The 22,480-nt window shown below is 35.3% G+C and overlaps 3 protein-coding genes across 3 annotated transcripts; 2 read left to right on the top strand and 1 right to left on the bottom strand.

Moving 5' to 3' along the window:
• The first annotated feature begins 5,399 nt into the window (after positions 1–5,399).
• LOC135739198 (uncharacterized) lies at positions 5,400–7,606 on the top strand. Its single transcript, XM_065257451.2, has 2 exons — positions 5,400–5,824; positions 5,976–7,606. Exons 1-2 carry the CDS (start codon positions 5,408–5,410, stop codon positions 6,762–6,764), a joined length of 1,206 nt encoding a protein of 401 aa, XP_065113523.2. The 5' UTR covers positions 5,400–5,407; the 3' UTR covers positions 6,765–7,606.
• A 6,213-nt stretch (positions 7,607–13,819) lies between these two features.
• On the bottom strand, positions 13,820–18,447 carry tmem101 (transmembrane protein 101). Its single transcript, XM_065257578.2, has 4 exons — positions 18,222–18,447; positions 17,716–17,896; positions 16,319–16,465; positions 13,820–14,860 (listed from the first exon to the last, which is right to left on the bottom strand). Exons 1-4 carry the CDS (start codon positions 18,353–18,355, stop codon positions 14,552–14,554), a joined length of 771 nt encoding a protein of 256 aa, XP_065113650.2. The 5' UTR covers positions 18,356–18,447; the 3' UTR covers positions 13,820–14,551.
• Positions 18,448–20,553: 2,106 nt separating this feature from the next.
• On the top strand, positions 20,554–21,894 carry gngt2b (guanine nucleotide binding protein (G protein), gamma transducing activity polypeptide 2b). Its single transcript, XM_073811405.1, has 3 exons — positions 20,554–20,994; positions 21,214–21,302; positions 21,446–21,894. The coding sequence occupies exons 2-3, from the start codon at positions 21,219–21,221 to the stop codon at positions 21,569–21,571; spliced, it is 210 nt and encodes a 69-aa protein (XP_073667506.1). The 5' UTR covers positions 20,554–20,994; positions 21,214–21,218; the 3' UTR covers positions 21,572–21,894.
• The last annotated feature ends 586 nt before the right edge of the window (positions 21,895–22,480 follow it).

Genomic DNA, 22,480 nt, shown 5'->3' with positions numbered 1-22,480 from the left:
AATACCCTTTTTGCATACAATTTCTGCCTAAAACATTTAAATTGTGCCTATAAGCACATACAGTGGAATAAATGCAATATCTGTAAATAATTTTACAGAAAACCCTTTGGAGTTACATAAAAAGTTGCTGTTTGTGACAAATGTTGTTTCTCATATGATGAACCACCAAATATTTTTTTTTGAAAAGTCTTTGAAAGTGGATAACTCTGGTTCTGTGTGCCCTAGCACAGTGGTTCTCAAACTAGAGGGGGCGCGAGATGGTGCCAGGGGGCCCCAGTTTTATGACATTTTATAAACTACATAAATTTATCATGAATTCTCTGTAATTAAACCAAAAAAATAAGCCTAATAATTAGGGCTGGGCCGATACCACTTTTTCATGTCTGATACCGATCTCGATACCACAACTTTGAGTATCTGTCGATACCGATACCGATACAATACCATCTCTATCGCCATTTTAATAAATTAAGCTGCAAATAACACATTTGTTAGCCGTACAAAAAGCAAATTTAAGACTCAGTGAAACATTGTGCAATACTGCTGCTTCATTTTTATTTAAATGTTTCAAACAGACTAGAGGCAACATTTTTAGTTAGTCAGCAAAACAATTCAAAATGTTAAGGTGTAACTTTGGACAATTTAAAGTGCTACTTTGTGCAAATTCATGTTGCTCAGCAAGTCGCGCTTTACCCCAAGTTGCCATGACAAGGTATGTGTTGGTATTGGATCGGATTGTACTCCCCGGCCTCTTCGATATTCGATCCAGCCATTTTCGCAAATATCGGACTAATATTGATACCAAATATCGTATCGGCCCACCCCTACTAATAATATATAATACTTATTTTGATTAAAGAAAACTTAATTATACAGTTTAAATTATACAGTTGCATTTTAGAACTTGTTTTTGTAATAAATTTTCTTTGGGGGGCCGCCAAGGAATGCACCGTACACAAGAGAGGCCGCACGCTGAAAAAGTTTGAGAACCACTGATCTAGCAGACTGGAGACAGTCCTTGTTACCAGCTGGTGGCAGTAAACGCCCAAAAAGAATGATCTCTTTAGCATGTCGAATTCAAAATTTATTCTTATTTCACTGACTGAAGGGAGTGAAAATAAATTTTTCATATAAAAGTACTTGTGTTTTGCATATTCAATAAATAGCAAGGGATTATGCATGCACACAACCAAAGAAAACATGGGCTCAGTGTTCGAATTGAAGGGGGTCTGGGGGGGTCCCGGACCTCCTATAAGCCTTAAGGGACCCCCCATAAAGCACAAAAATATAAATTAGGGGGGTCCCCTGGTTTTTATTAAAATTAAAATACTACATAAATTTAAAATCCTCATTTTGCGTGTCACAAAGCAATACTGTCCATTATTTGTCCCAATTTTGCAATAAAATAATTCAAATGACTTCTGTCCGAAATAAAGAAACTCGCAAGTGCGCCTCATGCTGTTTTCTGGAGGAATTGACAGACGAGTTAATGACTCTATCTGTGTGTGGAGTTTTTTTTTTACCTCAGTTGCGGTAAGAATCTTTAGTAATCTTTAGGTTTAAGGTTTTTTTTTTTTTAAATCTTCTCAAACAATTATTTCATAACAGTGGCAAAGCTATCCACTCAGACTGACGGCTGGTCAACCCAGTCACACAAAATATTTTATTAGGAAAGCAGAAGAAAATCACGCTTAAATGATAATAAATGATTGTCTCTTTAATACTTAGCCTATCGCTCAACTACGCATCTTTCAGAAATAAATAATTATTTGTAGAAAGTATCTTTTGCATGTGTTTTTTTTAACCTTGGAAAAATGTAACATGCAGGGCCGAAGTGGGACTCATTGAAACCAATAAATAAAACGACAAAAAAAGATGCACCGTTTAAGTGAATGGGAAGGACTTGGGTATCATATGCACGCCAAAGTGGAATTTGGCGTATGTATTGCACGACTTTTACACTTCGTGCTATTTATACGCATCCTCAGGAGACTGGGTTGTTTCAGCCCTGGAGTTTCATGTCTTAGACCGGCCCACTTTAGTTCACCACTGACTATATTAAAATAATATAATTAAATCCTCAGTGCACTATTCTTTGCAGCCTTGCAATTAATATATTTTCCAAAAATATCGTTTCCAATTCAATGCAAATAGTCTAAAAACAGTTATGATTTTGCCATAATCATGCAGCCCTATACCATAAGGTATTTTAATATTATTCAATTAAACTTATTCAAAAACTGCTGAAAAGGATCAAATGTTTTCCCCTATATTTTTCCCCTAGCGTTTTGCATGAAATAGATGAAGAATAACTATTAATAGATTAATCATTGTTACATATATAACTTACCGGTAGATATAAAAAATACGAAATTTACCTTTTATCAAGTTATCAACTGCTGAAAAGGAACAAATGTTTTCCCCTATATTTTTCCCCTAGCGTTTGCATGAAATAGATGAAGAATAACTATTAATAGATTAATCATTGTTACATATATAACTTACCGGTAGATTTTTACCTTTTTTTTACATTTACATTTATAAAAGGTATACCTTTTATCAAGGTATCAAGTTGCGCTCAAGTATTTTAAATCTAAACGTGCAGCAAGTGCACTCAAATAGACGCGTCTAAAACAAAACTCGCGTTCACAGGCGACCGCTTTGAAAAGCAGAAGGCGGCGGCGCGTCATGCGTTGTCCATGCGTTTTAAATGAATATGGACCCTAATTATGATTATGAACGCAAGAATTACTTCGTGGTCGGAAGTTGGGGCACAATCAACTTGGTCATAAAGCGGTGGGGACGTATACCACCCGCAAATTACGCGAATGGGGCTGCTGTGAGTGCTGGGGACAGCAACCTTCAACCTGGTGGCATGATAACTATCTTTAAAATTATGTATCTTTAAAAATATTAATTATATGTAATTTATACAGTGAAGAAGACAGTGTTATTATTCATTTGATTCTGTTTATGTACCTAAATACTACTGTTAGATCTTGCTTTATTTGTAACTTCTTTTCTATTTTTATATGCTCATAATTTCCAGTTTTGCTGATCCGAAAATTATTCAATCTATGACTCAAAAAACGCAATGTAATCATCCATTTAACCACTACTATATAGTAAAATTATGTAATTTAAGAATGAGTCCACCCTATTTCACCCCTATTCTGTTTAAAAGTTCTGCCCTTGCCAGTGTTTCACACTAATTTGAGGGGTAAACTTTTTTTAGAGTTTGAGTTAAGGGTAATTTGGGGTTTCTTTGATTAAAACCAGGATCAGATGATTGTTGATCAAGGACGATCACATCTTACTTTGTGAAATCACAGCGACCCTATAATGAGGGGGGTGGAGCTTGGACGGGGGGTGGGGCTTAGCTAGGGGACCCCCCATAAGCTTTGACATAATTCGAACACTGCATGGGCTTATTTTGTAGAAGAGAACCTAAGGTAAAAGATGATGTAGCATTTGTGGCTATCTGTGCTATAAGGCAGCTCATGCGTAAGCTTCACTTGTAAGTTTACACAAGACCACTTCTTACCTCATTATTCATTCGACTATTGTTGGATATGTGATAATAAGTGAACAAAAATAATGATGTAACCTTATTCCGGGAAATGAGGGCTTTCATTTGATATAAGATTTGCCCATGTTTGTCATATTTGAAAAATATGAAATATATGAATATTAAAGGTGTAGCGGAGGATTTTCTCGAATTTTAGAAAAGAACCGCCTTCTCCACTTTAAAAAAAAATGCAATTACGCAACACTCCTGATTGACAACTAGGAGGACCAATAGTCTTGATGATCCACCCGGAAAAAGAAAATCCTCCGCAATACCTTTAAATAATATTAAAAAAAATGTAGGTGGGCAAAGTGTAAATTAATTGTAAATAACTTTCTTACAGTACAATATATGTCAAAGTGATGCATATCTGCAGAAAGTAGACATTCTAAGCTTTCAAACAGTATCTCATATGGGGTCCTGGGTCCATGACAGACCATTATAAATTAAAGGAATATTTTATATTCATAATAGGTCGTTTTGGACCCGGTACAGGGTCTGCAGAGATTTTATAAAAAATGTAGGGATTGTAAGTGTACAAGTGGTCATCATAATGTTTACAGGTCAAATACTGTGTTTTATATATTAAGCATGGGCGTCGGAACCATTATATGTGGGCGGGACAAGACCCACCCACTTTCTAAGATCAATGATATTGAACCCACTCAGTTTTTCTCTAATTTAGCGCATATGTCTGTTCACTTGTCAGAGTGCCGTCAGTCAAATCAATTCCACTAGAGCAGGGGTGTCAAAACCATTTAGGCTAAGGGGCAGATTGGAAAATATTTCCTCTTATGAGGGCCAAACTTTATCATGCTGACATAAACCATACAAACTAAAATACAATAGGTACAGCCTTGACTTCCACACTACTGCTTCCTCAAATCCATTCCTCTTGCCTTATTTAGAGTCCATATAATTCTAAATCCAAAATTTCACTTTGCCTGCTGCCATCGGACAAAGTTTTTAGGCTATCAAGCAATTGTTTAATTAAAAGGCACCAGAATACAAGAAAATGGCATCTATGTCAGTAAATGTTTTGGACCCACGTTTTAACATGATATTACGTAGTGTTGCTATATAGATCCCAAAGTGTAATCACATTGAAAGGGTGTTGCATTCACACCTCGTCACAGGGTCAAAGATTTGATGTGGTGTTAAATGCCCTTTGGGTTTTCTAGCATGGTCTTAAGAGCACTGAGCGTGCGTAAGTGTAACGCTACACGTCTACTTTTAAATTGATGGATTCAATTCAATGAAATATTTATCGTGTTCCAAGTACTCTAATTTCTTAAGTGATGCAACTTGCTTGGAAGATAAATCAAGTCTTTGTATTGGAGATTCTGTAAGAGTTGCATGTGAGAGCCTCAGTATACAGGTGAAGTTTACTTTTGATCTAAATTAAAATCTGGAGGTCTTTTATTTTTAATAGGAAAGCAAAGTACAGGTGTGGGTTAGGAGTACTGAGTAGTTAGGGTTCAGGGTAGGAATCTGACCATGTAGGAGAAAAGTTACTACAATTACTATGCCTACATGTGGGTCTTGTCACATCCGTTTTTTCCAACACTGTGCGACCATTGATGCTATTTACATGATTGTGGTAAGTTCAAATCTTGCAGCAATTCTGGAAAAGAACTGGAGGTGTAATTCCTACAGTATAACAATTAAGCAAGAAGGGATGTATTGTAAAAGTTTTTATCTGTGCATGTTGACCAATGTTATTATGATATGGCACTCTTATTACATCACATGATAACTGGATTAAGGGATTTACATCTTTATATAATGCAGATCTCTGTAGATGTCAATTTTCCTCATGAACTGTAAAACTATGGATGGATGAGAAGCTGGAATTCTTGGGAATATATTTTTCTTGTCATCTTAAGTAAGGAGGGGAAAGACAACGAGAAGTGTCTTCTGTGCAGATCTCTACCCTCTAAATGTTTATTTTTGTTTCTGAGTCACTGTGAGAACAAGTCGAGGATGCTCTGCATCATATTTTTGTTCATCACTTTGTTCTTAGTGGGGGCATCGAAGCTTTGCCCCCATCAGTGTTTTTGTTATGAAACGTCCGACCTAGTGAACTGTCAATCCCGAGGATTCACTCACATTCCACACAGTATCCCCCACGGCACGTGGCTTCTGGATCTTGGTGGGAATAAATTGACGGAATTGAGGAGTTCTTCCTTTACTGGGATATGGGCACTCCGGGTTCTTCTGATTCCACAAAGCAGCTTGCAGGTAGTGCACTCTCAGGTGCGTTCCTTCTTTTTTTGGGATATTAGAAAATCATAGCTAAAAATATATTAAATGTATAAATTATTTCAATGCAGAGGAATCTTTAAATCAGTATATTTTTAAGTACTAATGAGAATGATAAAAAAATGTCCTGTGTTTGGCATTTCAGGCTCTCTCCTCTCTGACCTTTCTGGAAAAGTTGGACCTGTCTTACAATGAGCTCCGTGTCCTTCCTCCAGATTTCTCCGAAGGGTTGACTTCTCTTAAAGATCTCAGGCTTTCCCACAATGCCCTGGAACGTCTTGAGACCCACTCTTTACAAGAACTAGAAAGTCTGGAGAAGTTAGATCTCAGTCACAACCACATACAGTTTATCGGAGTTGGGGCATTACGTGGACTTGCCAGGCTAAGGCACCTTAATCTGGCCTGGAATCAGTTGATGGTACTTCAAGGAGAAATGCTCACAATGCAACAAGGACTTGAAGTTCTTCTCTTGGGCCATAACAATATCTCAAAGGTCGAAGCAGAAGCGTTTGCCCCTCTTCAGACCCTCACTATTCTGAATCTAGAAGCCAATCAGTTGAGGAGCCTAAAGTTTAAGATATTTTTAAACCTTAGGACAACCGGCACGCATTTGCAACTTTCAGAGAACCCCTGGACGTGTGACTGCGAACTTCATCGTGTCTTCAGTAAGATATTACGCGTAAGGCATCTCCATGTAGATGATTACTGGAATATCACGTGTCACGCACCTCACCTGCTGACTGGGGCATTTTTGGGATTGATGCATAGTCAGCTATGTATAGCAGAAACAGCCACTGTCCTTGTCATAACTGGAACTGTGATGGTCACTGTGGTGGCTGCTCTGGTAATGGCAGAACGGCAGCGAAAGGGGAAAAAGATGAACCTGGAAAGGCAAGGAAGTGATCCTATGCCTTGGGAATGTCGGGAGAAATAAAACACTTAAAGTCACAGGGAAAAAAGTGGAAAAGTCAGTAGCTTCAAAAAAATTATTTTACACATTGATGTAATGTTTTACAACAGCCCTTAATTTTTGCTAAATTAGCTCATAGCACAAGCGCATCAATAGATTTAAGATGATTTATAATTAATTCCACATAATGATTTCTTTTAATATTTCTTTTTTTGTTTTTAACTATACTGTAAAGCTTTTTGTGTTTAATGTTTCTGAAGCTTGTCATAATGCAATTTTTGTCCAACATCTTTTGTCATTTCATAGTAAAAGTATAGTTTCAATCAGAAATAAGTGACATTACAAAAGTAAAATAGGTTGTGAATTCTGTTTTATGTTGACTTCTTAGGCAAAATTTGGGGTGTCAGTAAAAAATTTTTCTTGATTCTCCATACAATTAGTTATGTTATTTTGGAAAAATGTTACTAGAAGTGGGTTAATCATAGCCAGACTATATTGGGTCTATAGTTAACCAAGACTCTGGAATGATGGCTATGGGTTAAAATTCTTTCATGGTAATACAATAACAAATGATCAGTTCCTTACCATAAAATAAGCATGTTACGGGTTTTTTTTTTTTAACATCATATACAACTTGTTAGCAGGAACATTTGTTGTTAGCAATATGTAGTATGTTAACTTATTAGCAAGAATAATAGTTTGTGTATCCCTTTAACTGCCACACCAAGAAAAAGGCATTTAAAAAATTTTTTGTTTGCATTTCTTATCTCCTTATGTCACCACTTAACACAATCAATGTAATTTTTTTCAACACATCCCATCATTTTTTTAAAATCGGCCTCTACCAAACGGTTGATATGTCACTTAAAGGAATTCAAACACATACTATGGAAATGAGAAAATATGAACTATAATACTAAATTTTTACAAACATAATCAAAATAAAATGGTTTTGAATATTAAATCTTCTTTATTTATTGAAGTATAACATATTAAAATATTTCAGGTTTTCATTTTAACGCAGGACATGAAATGTTTTTATGTTTTTTGCAATAAAAATGACCAAAAGTAACAAAAATAAGGACTTTCTGCATTTAAAACCTAAAATAAAAGAAGGCCAAAGATAGTAATAAAATGGCATTTTAGTATTTTATGATTTAAGAAACACACTGTCAAGTTTGGTAGTGCAACATAAATTTTTTTGTCTTTTTTAGATAAATTAAAGGGGTCATGGCATGAAAATCTGAGATTTTCCATGTTTAAGTGCTATGATGGGCCAGTGCTTCTATCAACCTAGAAAATGTGAGAAAGATCAACCCAGTAACTTAGTTTTGGTAAACCATTCTCTACAAGCATGTGACAAAATAGGTAATTGAAATTTGGCTCCCCTTGTGATGTCAGAAGGAGCCCTTATTATAATAATACCACCCCTTAATTTGCACTTTCCAACCACAGCACTGCCATTTCCAGTGTTTTAATCCAGATAGGGAGAGACAGAGAAAATAATTCACAGCACAACTAAGTTTCAATTTCAACAAACCACCATCATTGTGATCAGTGCCGGGTTAAGCCTTTGTGAGGCCCTGGGCTAACGCTGGTTTGAGGCCCCCCCCCCAATATACACTGAAAAAAATAAAGGCTGGATTTACTAAGTGCCCCATTGCGAAAATTTTTGTTTTGTAAAACTTACTCAAAAAAGGGGATGCAAAAAGGATGCACTGTCTATATTTTTTGTAAATCCAGTGTTTTTTACAGCATATGTGCAACATTAAATGGCTAAAATTATTTAAATAAATTAAACAATATTATCAAATAATTTTACAATCAGAAATAGCCCAGAAAATAACATTTATTTAATAAAACTTACAACAAAAAGTGCTTCTTTCTGCTCTTCTTTAAAGAGAATTCTTCAATTAAATCATTAAAATCAAGTTGACGCAAAAGTAGGCTGAAATTATTTAAATAAATTAAACAATATTATCAAGTAATAATTATACAATCAGAAACAGCCCAGAAAATAACATTTATTAAATGCATCTCACAACTAAAAGTGCTTCTGTCTGTTCTTCTTTAAATATAATTCCTCAATTAAATTATTAAAATCAAGTTGACGCAAAAGTAGGCTGAAATTATTTAAATAAATTAAACAATATTATCAAGTAATAATTTTACAATCAGAAACAGCCCAGAAAATAACATTTATTAAATGCAACTCACAACTAAAAGTGCTTCTGTCTGTTCTTCTTTAAATATAATTCCTCATTTAAATTATTAAAATCAAGTTGACGCAAAAGTAGTAGAGCCCAGGGCCCGGTTCCCCGATAACGTTCACTCTTAGCGTGCTAAGAAGACTCAAAAAGATATATCTTACCAAAGTTGTTGATGTTCCTAAGTGTGTTCCCCGAAGTGTCTCTTAAGAAGCTTCTTAACACGCTGCCTCTAAGAACGACGTACAATGGCGCTGTCCCAAGTGAAGGTGCTGAATTATTTGCAATCGATCACTCAGGGATCGATTTTCCACTTCACGCGAAGGTGCATTACGACGTTAAGAAAGACAACACGTTATATACAAATGGAACATTACTCAAATTATTCCAGTCACATTTATTTTAACATAGTTTAAGTTATCCGTAAAATATAGACTATTAATTAAATGATCAAATTGTCAGAAATACGGGTAGACGAACCGGGTATCCCTCGCTCTTTATCCACCCTCCTTATCCCGTTGTGCCACTTGTGCCGCTTCTTGACATGGGTTTTGACTTAAAAAAAATATGTAATACACTTTTATACGACTGTTAAGGTACTTAACAATCAGAATTGATTGCAGTATTTCTGTTTAATGCGGTAGGCTATTGCTTACCATTAATGTTTTCAATAAAAAGCAACCTAGGTAGAGAATATGGTCTGAGAAGATCTAGCAGCTCCATAATGAGTTGTCTTGGAAGGCGATTTTTTTATTTAGCCTCGTCAGGCAAAATGTCAAAAGGTTTAAGGGTTGACGAATAAATAAATTGGCATGGACTTAACAGTTACGCGGCCGGTGTTGTGTGGAAGTCTGTTTCCCCTATGTTTCCCTTTAGTGTAGTATTTTATAGCATTTTTATCACATTATACGTTTATTATTTATATACATTGAAAGTTTTAATGGCTACTGAGATGTATATGTGTGCATTTATGAAATGTATCTTGACTGTTCTTGATTGTAAGTCAATTATTTTTACAGTTTGAATCATATTATATGTATAATATATATTTATTATGTTTGGAAACATAACAGTTTTAAAACAAACAGTAGAGAAAATAAGAAAATGACAGGCTATATGTTAAAAGACATAAAACTGTCAAATATGAAATATTTAATAAATTGTATAATAGAATACATGATATTATTGCTTTTTAGTATAACCAATTGAAATCTTTAATCTTTCTAAATAAATTTTTAAAGTAACGTGATGAAAACGCTATAAACATAGAGGGAACAGACTTCAATGAGGAACAAACACCGGCGCCGTCTTTGATTCATTAGTTCTGATACCAAATAAAGTCAACTGCATAAATAGTCCCGTATCCATTGCAAACATATTTTATTATAAGTCTTAAAAATGTCCATAACATAAAATCATTGTCAGCATACCATAGTTTGACTTGTACTGTGCTGCGCTGATTTCTAAAGACAGCGGCGATAGCGTTTTGCACTCAAACAACGCTAAGAGAGAGCTTACGAATGGTCCAGACCAACCTTACGAAAGTGTGACTTACAGAAGATATACTTAGCGTACGAACGTTTTGGGAATCGTGCCATAGAGTTAAGAGAGAGGTTAAGGAATAGGTTAAGAACTTCTTAGCGATAAGAACGTTTTGGGGAACCGGGCCCAGAATTCTCAGCCCGAGTCCGAACTTTTTAATTCATCATACATGTCGTCAACTTGCTGTCGGCCGCTAACAACTAGTTATCATAAAAACTTTAACAAACAAAAACTGCTCTAAAATGTAAATAAAAAAAATATATAACTATTTTGCAATTTAAAACAAAACTGAACTGCTTTAATTGCTGCAAGAGGGCAAGAGTATAGCTGTACAAGCTGTGTAAGCAGTTATTTTTTGCTATTTCTGCGGATTTCTTTTGCAAAATCTATGCGGAATTTTGCAGAATGATTTAAAATGTTTTAAAACGATCCGAGAGAATGTGTGCTGTGAGTATTACAAAAAAAAAAATTTATAACATATTTTACATTTTATTAAAGGATTACCCTGAATTAAACTAGACCAACATGAACCAACAGATAATGGATAATGTGCTTTCACGACCATAGAGTTTTATACAATATATATTACTGTCTACAGTGTAACAGTAAAAAGAAAAGGCTTCTCATAATAAATGTAGCGTATATAGCAAGATCATTTCATCAGTTTAACAACACAATGTATATATATTTATCTTGTAAACGGATTTGAAATAATAAATAATTGTCGCGTCACGTAGCAAGAGAGACGATAGAGATCTCATTAACTTCTCCGCAGTAAGTTTTATTTCAAATTCAAGTGTTACATATTAAATAGACTATTATAAAAGTTTGTGCTGCTCTCATAAAAACCTCACTGCAAACAGCACAGACTTCTACTCACAAACATACGCGATGCAGTAACTATATCTGCGGAAACAGATTCCTAATGGGGAGAATTGAGCCTCTCAAATCAACACTTGCCTATAATAACAACTATTTAAATAAATATTTTCAGCATATCATGTTAGTTTAAACGTTTATTATCAACACATACTATTTTTATAAAGCGAAGGCAGGTTGCTCTGCTGCTCGCAGTTGCAACGGGTGCAGAAATAAAAAAATAAAAAGGGCTATACAAAACGGAACGAAATAAACATGAAACAGAATAAACATGCATGTTGCCTTACCTTACAACTTCGCTTTTGCATATACATTTTTTTAATGTAAGGACTTACCACAGAAGATGTCTATTCATGCATCCATCCAACAGTTAAACTAAGAAAAAAGTCGATCCATACACAAACAAGAAATAAAGACACAGCCTTCTTACACGAAATTAATACAGGTAGAAGTCTTCAATAGATTATGTATTGGATGCTGTCTGCATAGATTATGTACAGTATCCAAGGTTTTAATCTAGTACTCCATTTATAATTTTTCGGGCTGAAGGTCCCAGAGAGACCGCGGCCTTGTACAAGAGTGGAAATGATCGATGTTATTTGTCGGCTCTTAAAGGACAAAATATCCCATAAGCTATTACGTAGCTATTATACAATTTTTTTTTCAGAACATTCTTGCGACCCAGTGGTTGGGGGCCTCTGCTCTAGGTAGCACTTACGCATAATTACGTCAATCAAAATGTTTTTAAAAACTCAAAACTAGAATTGTCTCGGAGGCCCCCTAGTGTTCGGGGCCCTGGGCTGCAGCCCATGTTGCCCATTAGGATAACGCGGCCTTGATTGTGATCGGTGTTTGCACTTCATCCGCTCATTTGCATTTTAAAGGACACACCCAAAACGGCACATTTTTGCTCACACCTACAAAGTGGCAATTTTAACATGCTATAATAAATTATTTATATGATATTTTGAGCTAAAACATCACATATGTGCTCGGGGGACACCAAAGATTTATTTGACATCTTAAAAAAGTCTGGTGACATGGCCCCTTTAACATTAACCAGCAATGCTGTGTAGAGTAAGCCAACGTTGCAAACAATCCTTCAAACATTTTAAAAAAACATTTAAGAAGTAATTATAGATTAATTATTGAGTAATTATGACTTCCATACATTAATATGAATTCATTATAGTTATTTCAAAAAGATATCCAGAAGTGGCAAAAATGCATACTTAAGAAATTATCTCAATATATTAAATAAGAAATAACAATAGCTGTGTCATATTAATAGCTGTGAATGATCAGAAATTTATATTTCATAGCAAATAGTACCCTCTGACTGCAGAAATGGATGATCTGAAAACATTACCCTAGCTTTTCTACTTTTACCATTAAGTGACAAATCAACCGTTTGGTTGAGCATGTTTTTGAAAAATTATTCAAAACATACAAAAGTTTTTTCATGGCACCAAGTAACATAATTTTGTAAAGTTAGGGCTCTTACAGTGTAATATGTCAAAAAAATATGGTTTCCTTGCAAAATTTCAACAAGAGCAGTTCATATAACAGAAGTGATTTTTTTCTTTCTAAAATCCACATAACAAGATGTGTTGTGACAAGTGCTGTTGATTGACACATTGATATCTAGTGGATTTTTTTGGCAAAACATATCTTACAAATGCATACATATCTTACATAGAGATGGCTCAATCAGGTTGAGTTAAGTTAGGTACTCCTCTCAATAAAATATAGGGACTCAAAATGTGCTCAACCATTTGGTTGAGCTGGCAGTTAAAGGGGTATTATTGACCAAAATTTTGTGAAGGAAATGGGACACTATTTCGGGTGTTGTGTTAAGGATCCTGTGAATGACGTACGAAAAGCCACAGAGAAGATTTGTTTTCTTTTTGCAACATAACCCCTGAAACAAGACTAAATCTCAGGGATTGTGTTTCTGTACATTTACTTAAAAATAATAAATTATGCATGATTGTATTCTTTGATGTGCTATGAATTTCCTAGTTATTGCCATCCATTTAATCAAATCACACTAATCTTCATATTATTACTTTACATGTGACTTTTATGGTGAAACTTGTCAAAAAGAGCATAACAATATGACTTAGGTGATGCTAATGTCATCAAAAAATTGTATTTTTAAAAAACGGTTGATAAAACCAGATAGTATTCATAAAGATATTAATGTAATGTGGACAACTCAATGTATTACTAGCAGTTACAATAGTTTGAAGGATTCAAGGGTGTGTGTGTGTGTGTGTGTGTATATATATATATATATATATATATATATATATATATATATATATATATATATATAAAGTTGGGCAAAGATTTATCATGATTAATCGCATACAAAATACACACAATGCGTGCATATATATATATATACACACAATAATATATAATAATTACACACAGCACACACTCGTATATGATATGCAAAAAAAATCACTTTTATTTTGTATGCGATTAATCTTTGCCCAGCACTATGTAATTTTAAGTTATTTTCAAAATTCTTCTTTAAAAAATAGCCTATAGTAAAATGGCATGAAAACACTATATAACCAGAAGTGAAATAACAGTCAGGTCCACTCCATGGACAGAAAAGTATTAAAAATGTATTAATAAAACTAATGAAAAAGTAGTATACTTGCGACCTAACACAATTTTATAGAAAACAATGATGTTTTTTTATTGACAGCAATGTTGTGATACTTTTATCCAAGTTCTATAAGGAATGAAGAATAAATGCAAAATAAAAAGTGATATTTTAACTAACTGCTACATTAGGGGAAAATCCCCTATACCACTATAACTTAAGAACATCATAACTGAGCACAATTCATTGTTCAACTTTAATAACATTTTAAGACTTAGATAGGCAAAAATTAAATAATGCATAAAAAGAAACATAAACATAAAATGTAAACAGTCTTTTAAAGACTTATTGTTTGCGTATTTAAGAGATTTCAGAGGTGGATGAGTCACAATGCTGAGCAAGCTGAGAACTGCATCCTCCTGTACTGTACGTTTACATATACATACTTAATCTCTGTCATTGCGTGGGCAATAAACTCTTTAATATCCCCTGAGACAAACGCGTGAAGGGTGTTATCTGTCCCAAGCACAGCCTGTACAGAATGTTATTTTCTCCCCAGACCTTCATCCATCTGTAGCAAGAATAAGCACTGCGCCAAAGATGCCGATATTCTGCCCGATGAGCTTCATCTGGTTCCAGAACTCCACTCGGCGGGTGCGGTGCCAATAGCCGACGTTTCCGTCGATGAATAGCACAACTAAAGGCAACAGAATTGCCAGGATCTGGGAGGCCAGTCGTACATAACAGCCAGAGAGGTATGAGAGTGCTAGCACTCCAAACACCAGAACTAGTAACTGGATAGTGATCTCTCCACCAGGAATGTGGTCCAGGTAGGCCAGCCTGTCTTCCTTGCTGTGCTGGAGTGTGTATAACTGGAGAAATAAAAACGGCACAGAAATGAATCATTAATTGGGATTTATCCACGGTCCATCATGTTGTTGAGCATTAACTCTAGATGTTGACTTTGGACCGGAACGCAACTTTTTTGTCCACTTAAGTTTAACCTAATTGAATTCAATGCAAACTGTTTAAAAGTCAATTGTGGCAAGACAATGTCATATACTGTTAGTATTAATATTATAAATGTACCTAAATGTTTTAGTCTATATCATATACAACAACATTATCCATTATGTAGTAGGTCATTTTTTTAACTCATGGTAATGACTGTACAAGTCATTTTAGGTCATATTGGTCAAATCAGTTGTCTTTTCACTTGACAAATTTAATACACCTTATTTTTGGTAATATGCAAATTTTGAAAATGTTAACCCATGTAGCCAGTAGCGCCTCACTGCAGAACACGACATCCAGGGGGCGGGGTTGCATTTAGATCCAGGGACGGAGCTGGATCCCGATCCAGAGATCTCATTGGTCGGAAGTTTTACCACAAGACACGTCATACACGTGTTGCTGCGTTACCATTTCCGCATTAAGTTGTAACTAAATTAAGTTATTATTTTGACATAAAAAAATAACTTTACTTATGACTACAATAAAAGTAGTGCCTTTAGGGTGAAATGTAAGTTTTTTTCTATAATGTTTTGGAGTAAAACATTTTGTGTAAGCCTACTAGGAGTAATCTTACCACATGCAGTTTAAGACCTATGAATGAATACAGTATAAATATGCATAATTATTAAAATATATAGGCTATGGCATGTTATTTAGAAATTAATTATTTGAATGTTTATCTTGTATGGACTTTGAACTTGTTTTAACGCGTCTTTGCTTACAGCCATTAGGGAACAGTTTTCCCTCGTAGATGGTTTACTTTTTTTTAAATTTGCTAATAAAAGATATCAAATAAATTTGTTTTTATATTTACTCGTATAGGAATTGCTGTGTAATAAGTGGGATAATGCACAAATAAATCCCTTCAGTGATATCAAACTGTCGCGAACGTGTCCTTACCTCCCCTTACACCTAACTGTGATACTTTCTAAATTATGAATCTTTCTCAACTATATTATTAATCAAACGTACACTTAAATTGATAAGAGCAAACGTTGGTGACCACAGGTTGCAACTAATTGCGGGCTGCAACAACGCAAATATACTGGTTCATTTGGCGGAACAAAGTATATAAAGTGGGAGGAGTTGGATCTAGATCTAGATCTAGATCCAACCCCGCCCTCTGGATGTTGTGTTCCGCAGTGAGGACCATCTCCATGTAGCTACTTCATACATTCATTTCTGTAATAAAGTCAATTTTACCCTACTTTATTAAAGGCCCTAATTTTTAGGCTTCCCATAACTTTGGGAACCCCCGATAAGACTCTAATGAGTGTAAAGTGATGCATCCAGTGATTAAAGTCATAGAAACACACCATGCAGATCAAGTAGATCCCAAGGAAGACCTGTCCAGTTGACTGAAGAGAACGTGTGCGAGGTTTCTGTCTATAAACCTCTCCTGCTCCACTGGCCAACACCATAAACCCTCCAATAATGGCCATTGCTCTGGAGTACATCCTCACCTGTTATGGTTATGAGAGAAAAAAAAAATGTGGTTTTAAAACTGCCTATCAATTAGAATAACCTTGAATCTTTACAAGACCTCAAAGCATTTCAACAAATGTCTAACAGCGTTAAATTACAAGCATTAGACTTTCAATGATGACCTGAATGACTCAAATTTCTGTATTATAAACAGAGATATGATTGCAGTTACATAACACTATACTGCAGATGGTTAATCTCCTGGGTGGATGATGTGATATGAAAAATGGATTTGCATTAGCAAGCAAAGGCACTTTTACAAAAAAAACCTCTTCTCCTGTAAACCAGTTAAATATGTAAGAAATAATTGACAACAGACCATTGAATTTAAAAAAAATATTGCACACCCAAGGTGGAAATGCCCTTACACCACGGGTGTGCATTATTTCCAAATAATTCAAAGGACCGGAGGTGATTATTCTGCATAGACCACGGTTACCACAAATTTAGCTCTGGTGGTTATTTTAAAACATTATTTTGACAGGTTAGGTGTGTTTATCAAAAAATAATGCATACCCATGGAACCTTTCTCAACCAATCAGAATAAAGCATTAAACAGGCCCAGGAGATAATAATACATAAGCAATTAGTGATTATTAGTGAGTTCTCAAAAGAGTGTGAACACTGGGATGCTTTGGACATTTCTGGCTTAAACAATGGCATTTGAGTTGAAGTTACCCATTTACCCAAACAAAGGAAAATAGGAGGAGTGTTTGGGTAAATATTGGTTGAGCCATGCCTGACCAATTAGTGGTTTAAAGTCAGGGGTGTAATTGAAAAAAGCCATCAAGAGGAACACTACGCCCAAAACCACAAACTGAAACTGTATGTACTGCATTGCATGAACATATGAATGGATACATTCTGCATATATTAAATTTACCATGTTTTCATATGAACTATACATTTACTGATATATAAGAGACTAACAACAAACTAAAAAAATGATTTCCATACATTACAGTTACTTATGAGGTCAAACACACCTATTGTTGCAGCTCTGTCTGGTGCTAGCAGTGACAATGACATTATACGCAAGTTATTACGAACATCCAATTCCTTTAACCCCACAGTTATTGAAAATCATTGCACAAACGTATACAAACGTGCATATCTTAGACTGTGGGGGAAACCAAAGTAACCAGAGTAAAGTAAACCCAGGCTTAAACACAGGGAGAACACACACACTCGTGGCAGAAAAGGACGGGTTATTTAATCAATAACCTACCTTTAGCCAATCACCATAATGGACTTGCCCACCAACATAAGACACATACGTGCTCAGAGCCAAGTGAATGGCAGCAGCCATTGCAAACCATCTTCTCTTTACCCCAAATGACATGAAGCTGGCACACAGCACTGCAGCTCCCAAGTCAATGTACAGGTAAGGCACAGGAATATCCGGCTTCCTGAAAATTTTAAAATACGCTATTTCACAGCTGAACCATAGGTTTGGTCAATCTTATTAGATCATATTTAATGCCTTGTTTGGAAAGTAAACACAACTAATAGTATAAAACGCTTTAACAATATAACAGTTCAAGATATATATAGCCGCTAAAACTTTATAGAAAACACTAGAATGGCTTTAAAACGACCTGACATGAACTAAAAACCACAAAACTTTCATTTTAATTTCACATGATCTGTATTATTTCACAAGTCTTTTGTTAAACTATATTAATGTCACGTGTCTATAGTGACTTCCGTGTATTGGGTCTAACATACACGTACCTTTTAACATCAGCCCGCTCCGCAAACAGCATCAGCATGCAAAAGCAATTCCAGAACGCGAATCGAGTCAAAATAAAGGCTCCAAACTGCGAGAGAAATCTCATCGCTTTTTTGCGGTTTGCTGCAGCAGCCATGGCTCAGGATGGCGGAAGTACTTTCAGTCCTTCCAGGACCCTCGCGCTCGTATTGATGTGGACTCTTGCTAAAAGCTAACAGCGCTTCCTTGTATGTTCCACTAGGTGGCGCTCATACATCAGAAAATCCCATTGAGGCGCATTCAAATCTAAAAAATATTTTTGTCCTACTGCACACGTATAATTGGTACCGTATAATAGAATAATTTTTATGACATGTCCATTTAAATTCGCACTAGCAATCTTTATAAAGTGGATTTAAAGAGAAAGCTTTATCGACAAAGGAAAAGAAAGCTTTATAATATTGACCTACAGTATAGGACAGACTGCTTTAGGAAACTGGTTGAGGATTGGCAAGAGTACATTTTTACACATTTTTGCCAATAAGTGAAACCTTTGAGGAAGGTGATAAAAGACATATTCTCAGGGGAAACATCCGAGATGCAGGAGGCTGAAGTCTTTATTTGATCTTCATGTCTTGGTTAAACGATTTTTTTTTTACAACTTAACAGAATAGAAATCGATTCATTATATAGCTTTATTGTATTTATTCGTTTATTAATGCTGTTAACCGTACTGCAGTGCTCTTTTATGTTCCCAAATTAAATGTAATATGACTCAGCGTGTCAGTCATCATTGCTACATAATTTAATTTTATTTTATTTTATTTTATTTAGTTATGTGTTAAAGTAAAGCTATAACCGGCTATAACAAGACAGTTGTTATAATGAGGCTGTGAAGTGACCAATCACAAATCAGTAATTCAAGGTCATAGTTAAAGGTGGAATACGTAGAATTTGCCACTAGGGCGCCAAAACAATCAAAATAATAACAAGACGCTCTGAAGCAGCGTGACATTATGGGATTTTTAGTCTTTAACTCAACCGCTGATGGCCATCAATCAACAGACGCGAACGAGAAATCATGTTGACGGATAAGGTAAGTTTTAATAATTGTTGCTTTTGATGACATTGTTTTATTTCATTGTGTAGGGTTTTGTGTAATGTTAAAAACTAACTTGTTAGTCATCGATGTTACAGTATGAGTCCAAATCGATGGTGTCTTAACACAGCACAGAATTAAGTGTTTAAACTTACAATCTACAATGATTTTTCACATAATCTATTGACAGTACAAATCTTATTGTGAGGTTATGATGTAAAATCATGTCAGTTTATGTCAGTAAAGGCGGTAACAAAGGGTCACGTGGATATTAACGTCATTGAAAGGAGACTGCTCTGCCCCGTGTCACTGTTTAGAATGGCAATTTTCTCACGATTTACAAGTAGTTGAAAACATTAGAGATATTGTAATCAACTGGACAAAATATATAATATTGGCCTAGTGGTTTTTAGATATTTACTGCAAATATCTTACAAATTGCACCTTTAACAGAATGTAAAAATTAAGAAACTGAACCACACAGTAGGGGTCGCTGTTATCCATGAAATTGCCACATACAGATTATATCAGGTCCAAGTACTCACAAGGGACACAGGTTTGAATGCGATCCACAGTTGTTTCGTATGCCACTGTTCATCCAATTCATCCTCTGTGCACTTAGAGGACTTTAAAGGGGACATTTCACAAGACTTTTTCAGATGTAAAATAAACATTTAGTGTCCCCAGAGTACACATGTGAATTTCTAGCTCAAAATACCATATAATTTATTATAACATGTTAAAGTTGACACTTTGTAGGTGTGAGCAAAAATGTACCATTTTTGGGTGTGTTATAAAAATGCACATTTACTGGGTTGAAAGAAGCACTGGGGACCCAATTATAGCACTTAAACCTGGAACAAGTTAGATTCTCATGCATGTCCCCGTTTATAAATTCTGTATACAAAGCAGTATTTCTGAATGGCCTGAGGCCAGAATTAGGCTGATATTAAGTTATTTGATGAACATGTAATACATGCTGAGAGCATTCAGTCAATATCATTATATCATTTTTGACGGAGGTGGCGTTTAGGGGCTTTTGCATCTGAGGTCTTTATATGTTCATGGACCAACTTCTTATTAATTCTTATACATTTAATATGAAACGTTCAATGAGCATATGTTTGCAGGGCCACCACAAGGGCTGTGCAAAGTGTACTACTGTATAGCACAGGGCCCCGCGCCTGGCCGGTAGTGATGGGTCTCATGAGGCTCCTTTAAGTAAACAATTTAAGTCGGCTCCATATGAAAAGCGATTTCATTTATCTTTAAAAAAAAATTATGAATATAAGACTGAATAGAAGTGCAAGTCAATGAACAAATAAAATGTTGTTTTCATGTGTATGCGTATATTTATATGTACAAGGTTTTATAATTTAATTTCACTTTACAACCACCACATATCAACTTTTACATTTGGCTTTTTCTGCTCCCCTTAATTCAGATTTCAAATATGCTTCAGAGGTTACACATCATGGCCAACCTACTTCCTCTCATTGACATAATGAGATCAGAAAAGACTGATGACATCACAGCAATCCCAATCCCCACCAGGATCAACCCATACACCTGAGAGTTAGTAAGAGGAAGGCAGTGATCAGTGCTTACACAGAGAAGAGGAGGAAAACCCATCAGCTGATGATCTCCTAAGAGATATTAGGACATTTCTCTGACTGCTGGGAATCCCAAAACAACAGGTAAATAGATACAGAATATATTAAATATACAAAGAATTATCAAATGGAGAATTATTTCCTGTATTAATTAATTAATTAATTAATTAATTAAATAAAAAACAATTTGTCTGCTCTAAGTGTCCTTTTATGATGTAAACTTTGTTTTAGATGAACCACAGCGTATATTTTATGTAACCTTTAAAGCTATTTCATGCTATTTCATCTGTTTGTCTCTGATAGACGGGATGGCTCGAGACATGTCAGATAAAGAAATAATGAACATGGAGCTGGAACAGCTGAAGAAAGAGGTGAACACCACCAGAGTTGCGGTGAGCACTTACATTGAAGCCTATAGTTCATTCATCATCATTCATTTGAACCCATGTACCAAAGTCATCAACTAATACATTTTCACTGTTTGATCAAGATCAATGACCATTGCAGGTTATAATTCCTCATTGTTTCCCCTTAGATTTCAGCATCAGCACCAGAAATCATTGCTTTTGTTGAGGCAAAGTCTGCAGAGGACCCCCTTATCAAAGGTGTTCCTGAAGACAAGAACCCATTCAAGGAGAAGGGTGGCTGTATTATTACGTAGCAATGACTTGACCTTGGAGGCACTAAACGCATTGTTTTGTATGGAGTATCAGTCTTTAAGTGGGGATTATGGGAAACTGCAAGTATTCCACTGTAGTTATAAATATTACAGGGGCTGAAGAGAAAGAAGACCACCCTTGTGTCTATCAACATCTTTTGTGATACGGTGCTATCTGTCTCTTTTAATCCAATAATTACATTTACAATCTAAGCAAATGGTTTGATTCGATAGTGTATATTTATTTTGCTAATGTTCCCCAATTTAACATTATTTAACAGGAAAGTGTATCACACAATTATGTATCACACATGTTATACTGTATAGTAATAAAATCTGGCAAATGCTTTTTATTTTTATTTAAGAAAGAATGGGGATGTGCAAAGGACCATTAAAAACTGTGTGTTATTAAGCATTATACCATGGGGCTGTTAAATGCTTTATTCTGATTGGTTGAAAAATGCTCCATGGGTGTTGATTATTGTAAACTGCACACCTGACCATGTGGTAACCTTGGTGTAAGAGGAATAATTGAATAATTGTTATTTTTTTTTTGTACTGTATGAGTAAAGCAGGTACAGTACATCGAATCATTTACTCATGTTGTCATTGGCTGCTGGTCTTAATGAGATTTGGCTGTCAGACATGTTTTCTGATGAGTGTCTGGCTCCTGTTTTTCAAGAACTTAAGCTCATTCACTGATCCTTATTGAGCTTTTCATCCGGTAAGCTCATTTCCCTATTTTGTGCTGTCCCACTGCTTTACTCCCCCCTTGCTGTTTTCATTTATTTAAGAGCAGTGATTGGGATGAACTGCAGCTTCATAACTGTTGGCTGTATGGTTGCTGTTTGTGTATGTGAAAGAAACCCAGTTGGATCATTTGGTTTATTTTTGCATTGGTTTCTTGAGGAT

Source organism: Paramisgurnus dabryanus, chromosome 1 (assembly GCF_030506205.2).
Source record: "Paramisgurnus dabryanus chromosome 1, PD_genome_1.1, whole genome shotgun sequence".
In the NCBI taxonomy this organism is placed as follows: Eukaryota; Metazoa; Chordata; class Actinopteri; order Cypriniformes; family Cobitidae; genus Paramisgurnus; species Paramisgurnus dabryanus.
Note: the sequence above shows the minus strand (reverse complement) of the source record. Positions and strands in the feature narration are given on the sequence as shown.

Coding starts and splice junctions, on each gene's coding strand:
- LOC135739198 (XM_065257451.2), top strand. CDS start 5,408: ATGAGAAGCTGGAATTCTTGGGAATATATTTTTCTTGTCATCTTAAGT. Junction 5,825..5,975: donor TGCAGGTAGTGCACTCTCAG/GTGCGTTCCTTC, acceptor TTGGCATTTCAG/GCTCTCTCCTCTCTGACCTT.
- tmem101 (XM_065257578.2), bottom strand. CDS start 18,355: ATGGCTGCTGCAGCAAACCGCAAAAAAGCGATGAGATTTCTCTCGCAG. Junction 17,897..18,221: donor GAGCGGGCTGATGTTAAAAG/GTACGTGTATGT, acceptor TAAAATTTTCAG/GAAGCCGGATATTCCTGTGC. Junction 16,466..17,715: donor ATTATGGTGATTGGCTAAAG/GTAGGTTATTGA, acceptor TAACCATAACAG/GTGAGGATGTACTCCAGAGC.
- gngt2b (XM_073811405.1), top strand. CDS start 21,219: ATGGCTCGAGACATGTCAGATAAAGAAATAATGAACATGGAGCTGGAA. Junction 21,303..21,445: donor TGAACACCACCAGAGTTGCG/GTGAGCACTTAC, acceptor GTTTCCCCTTAG/ATTTCAGCATCAGCACCAGA.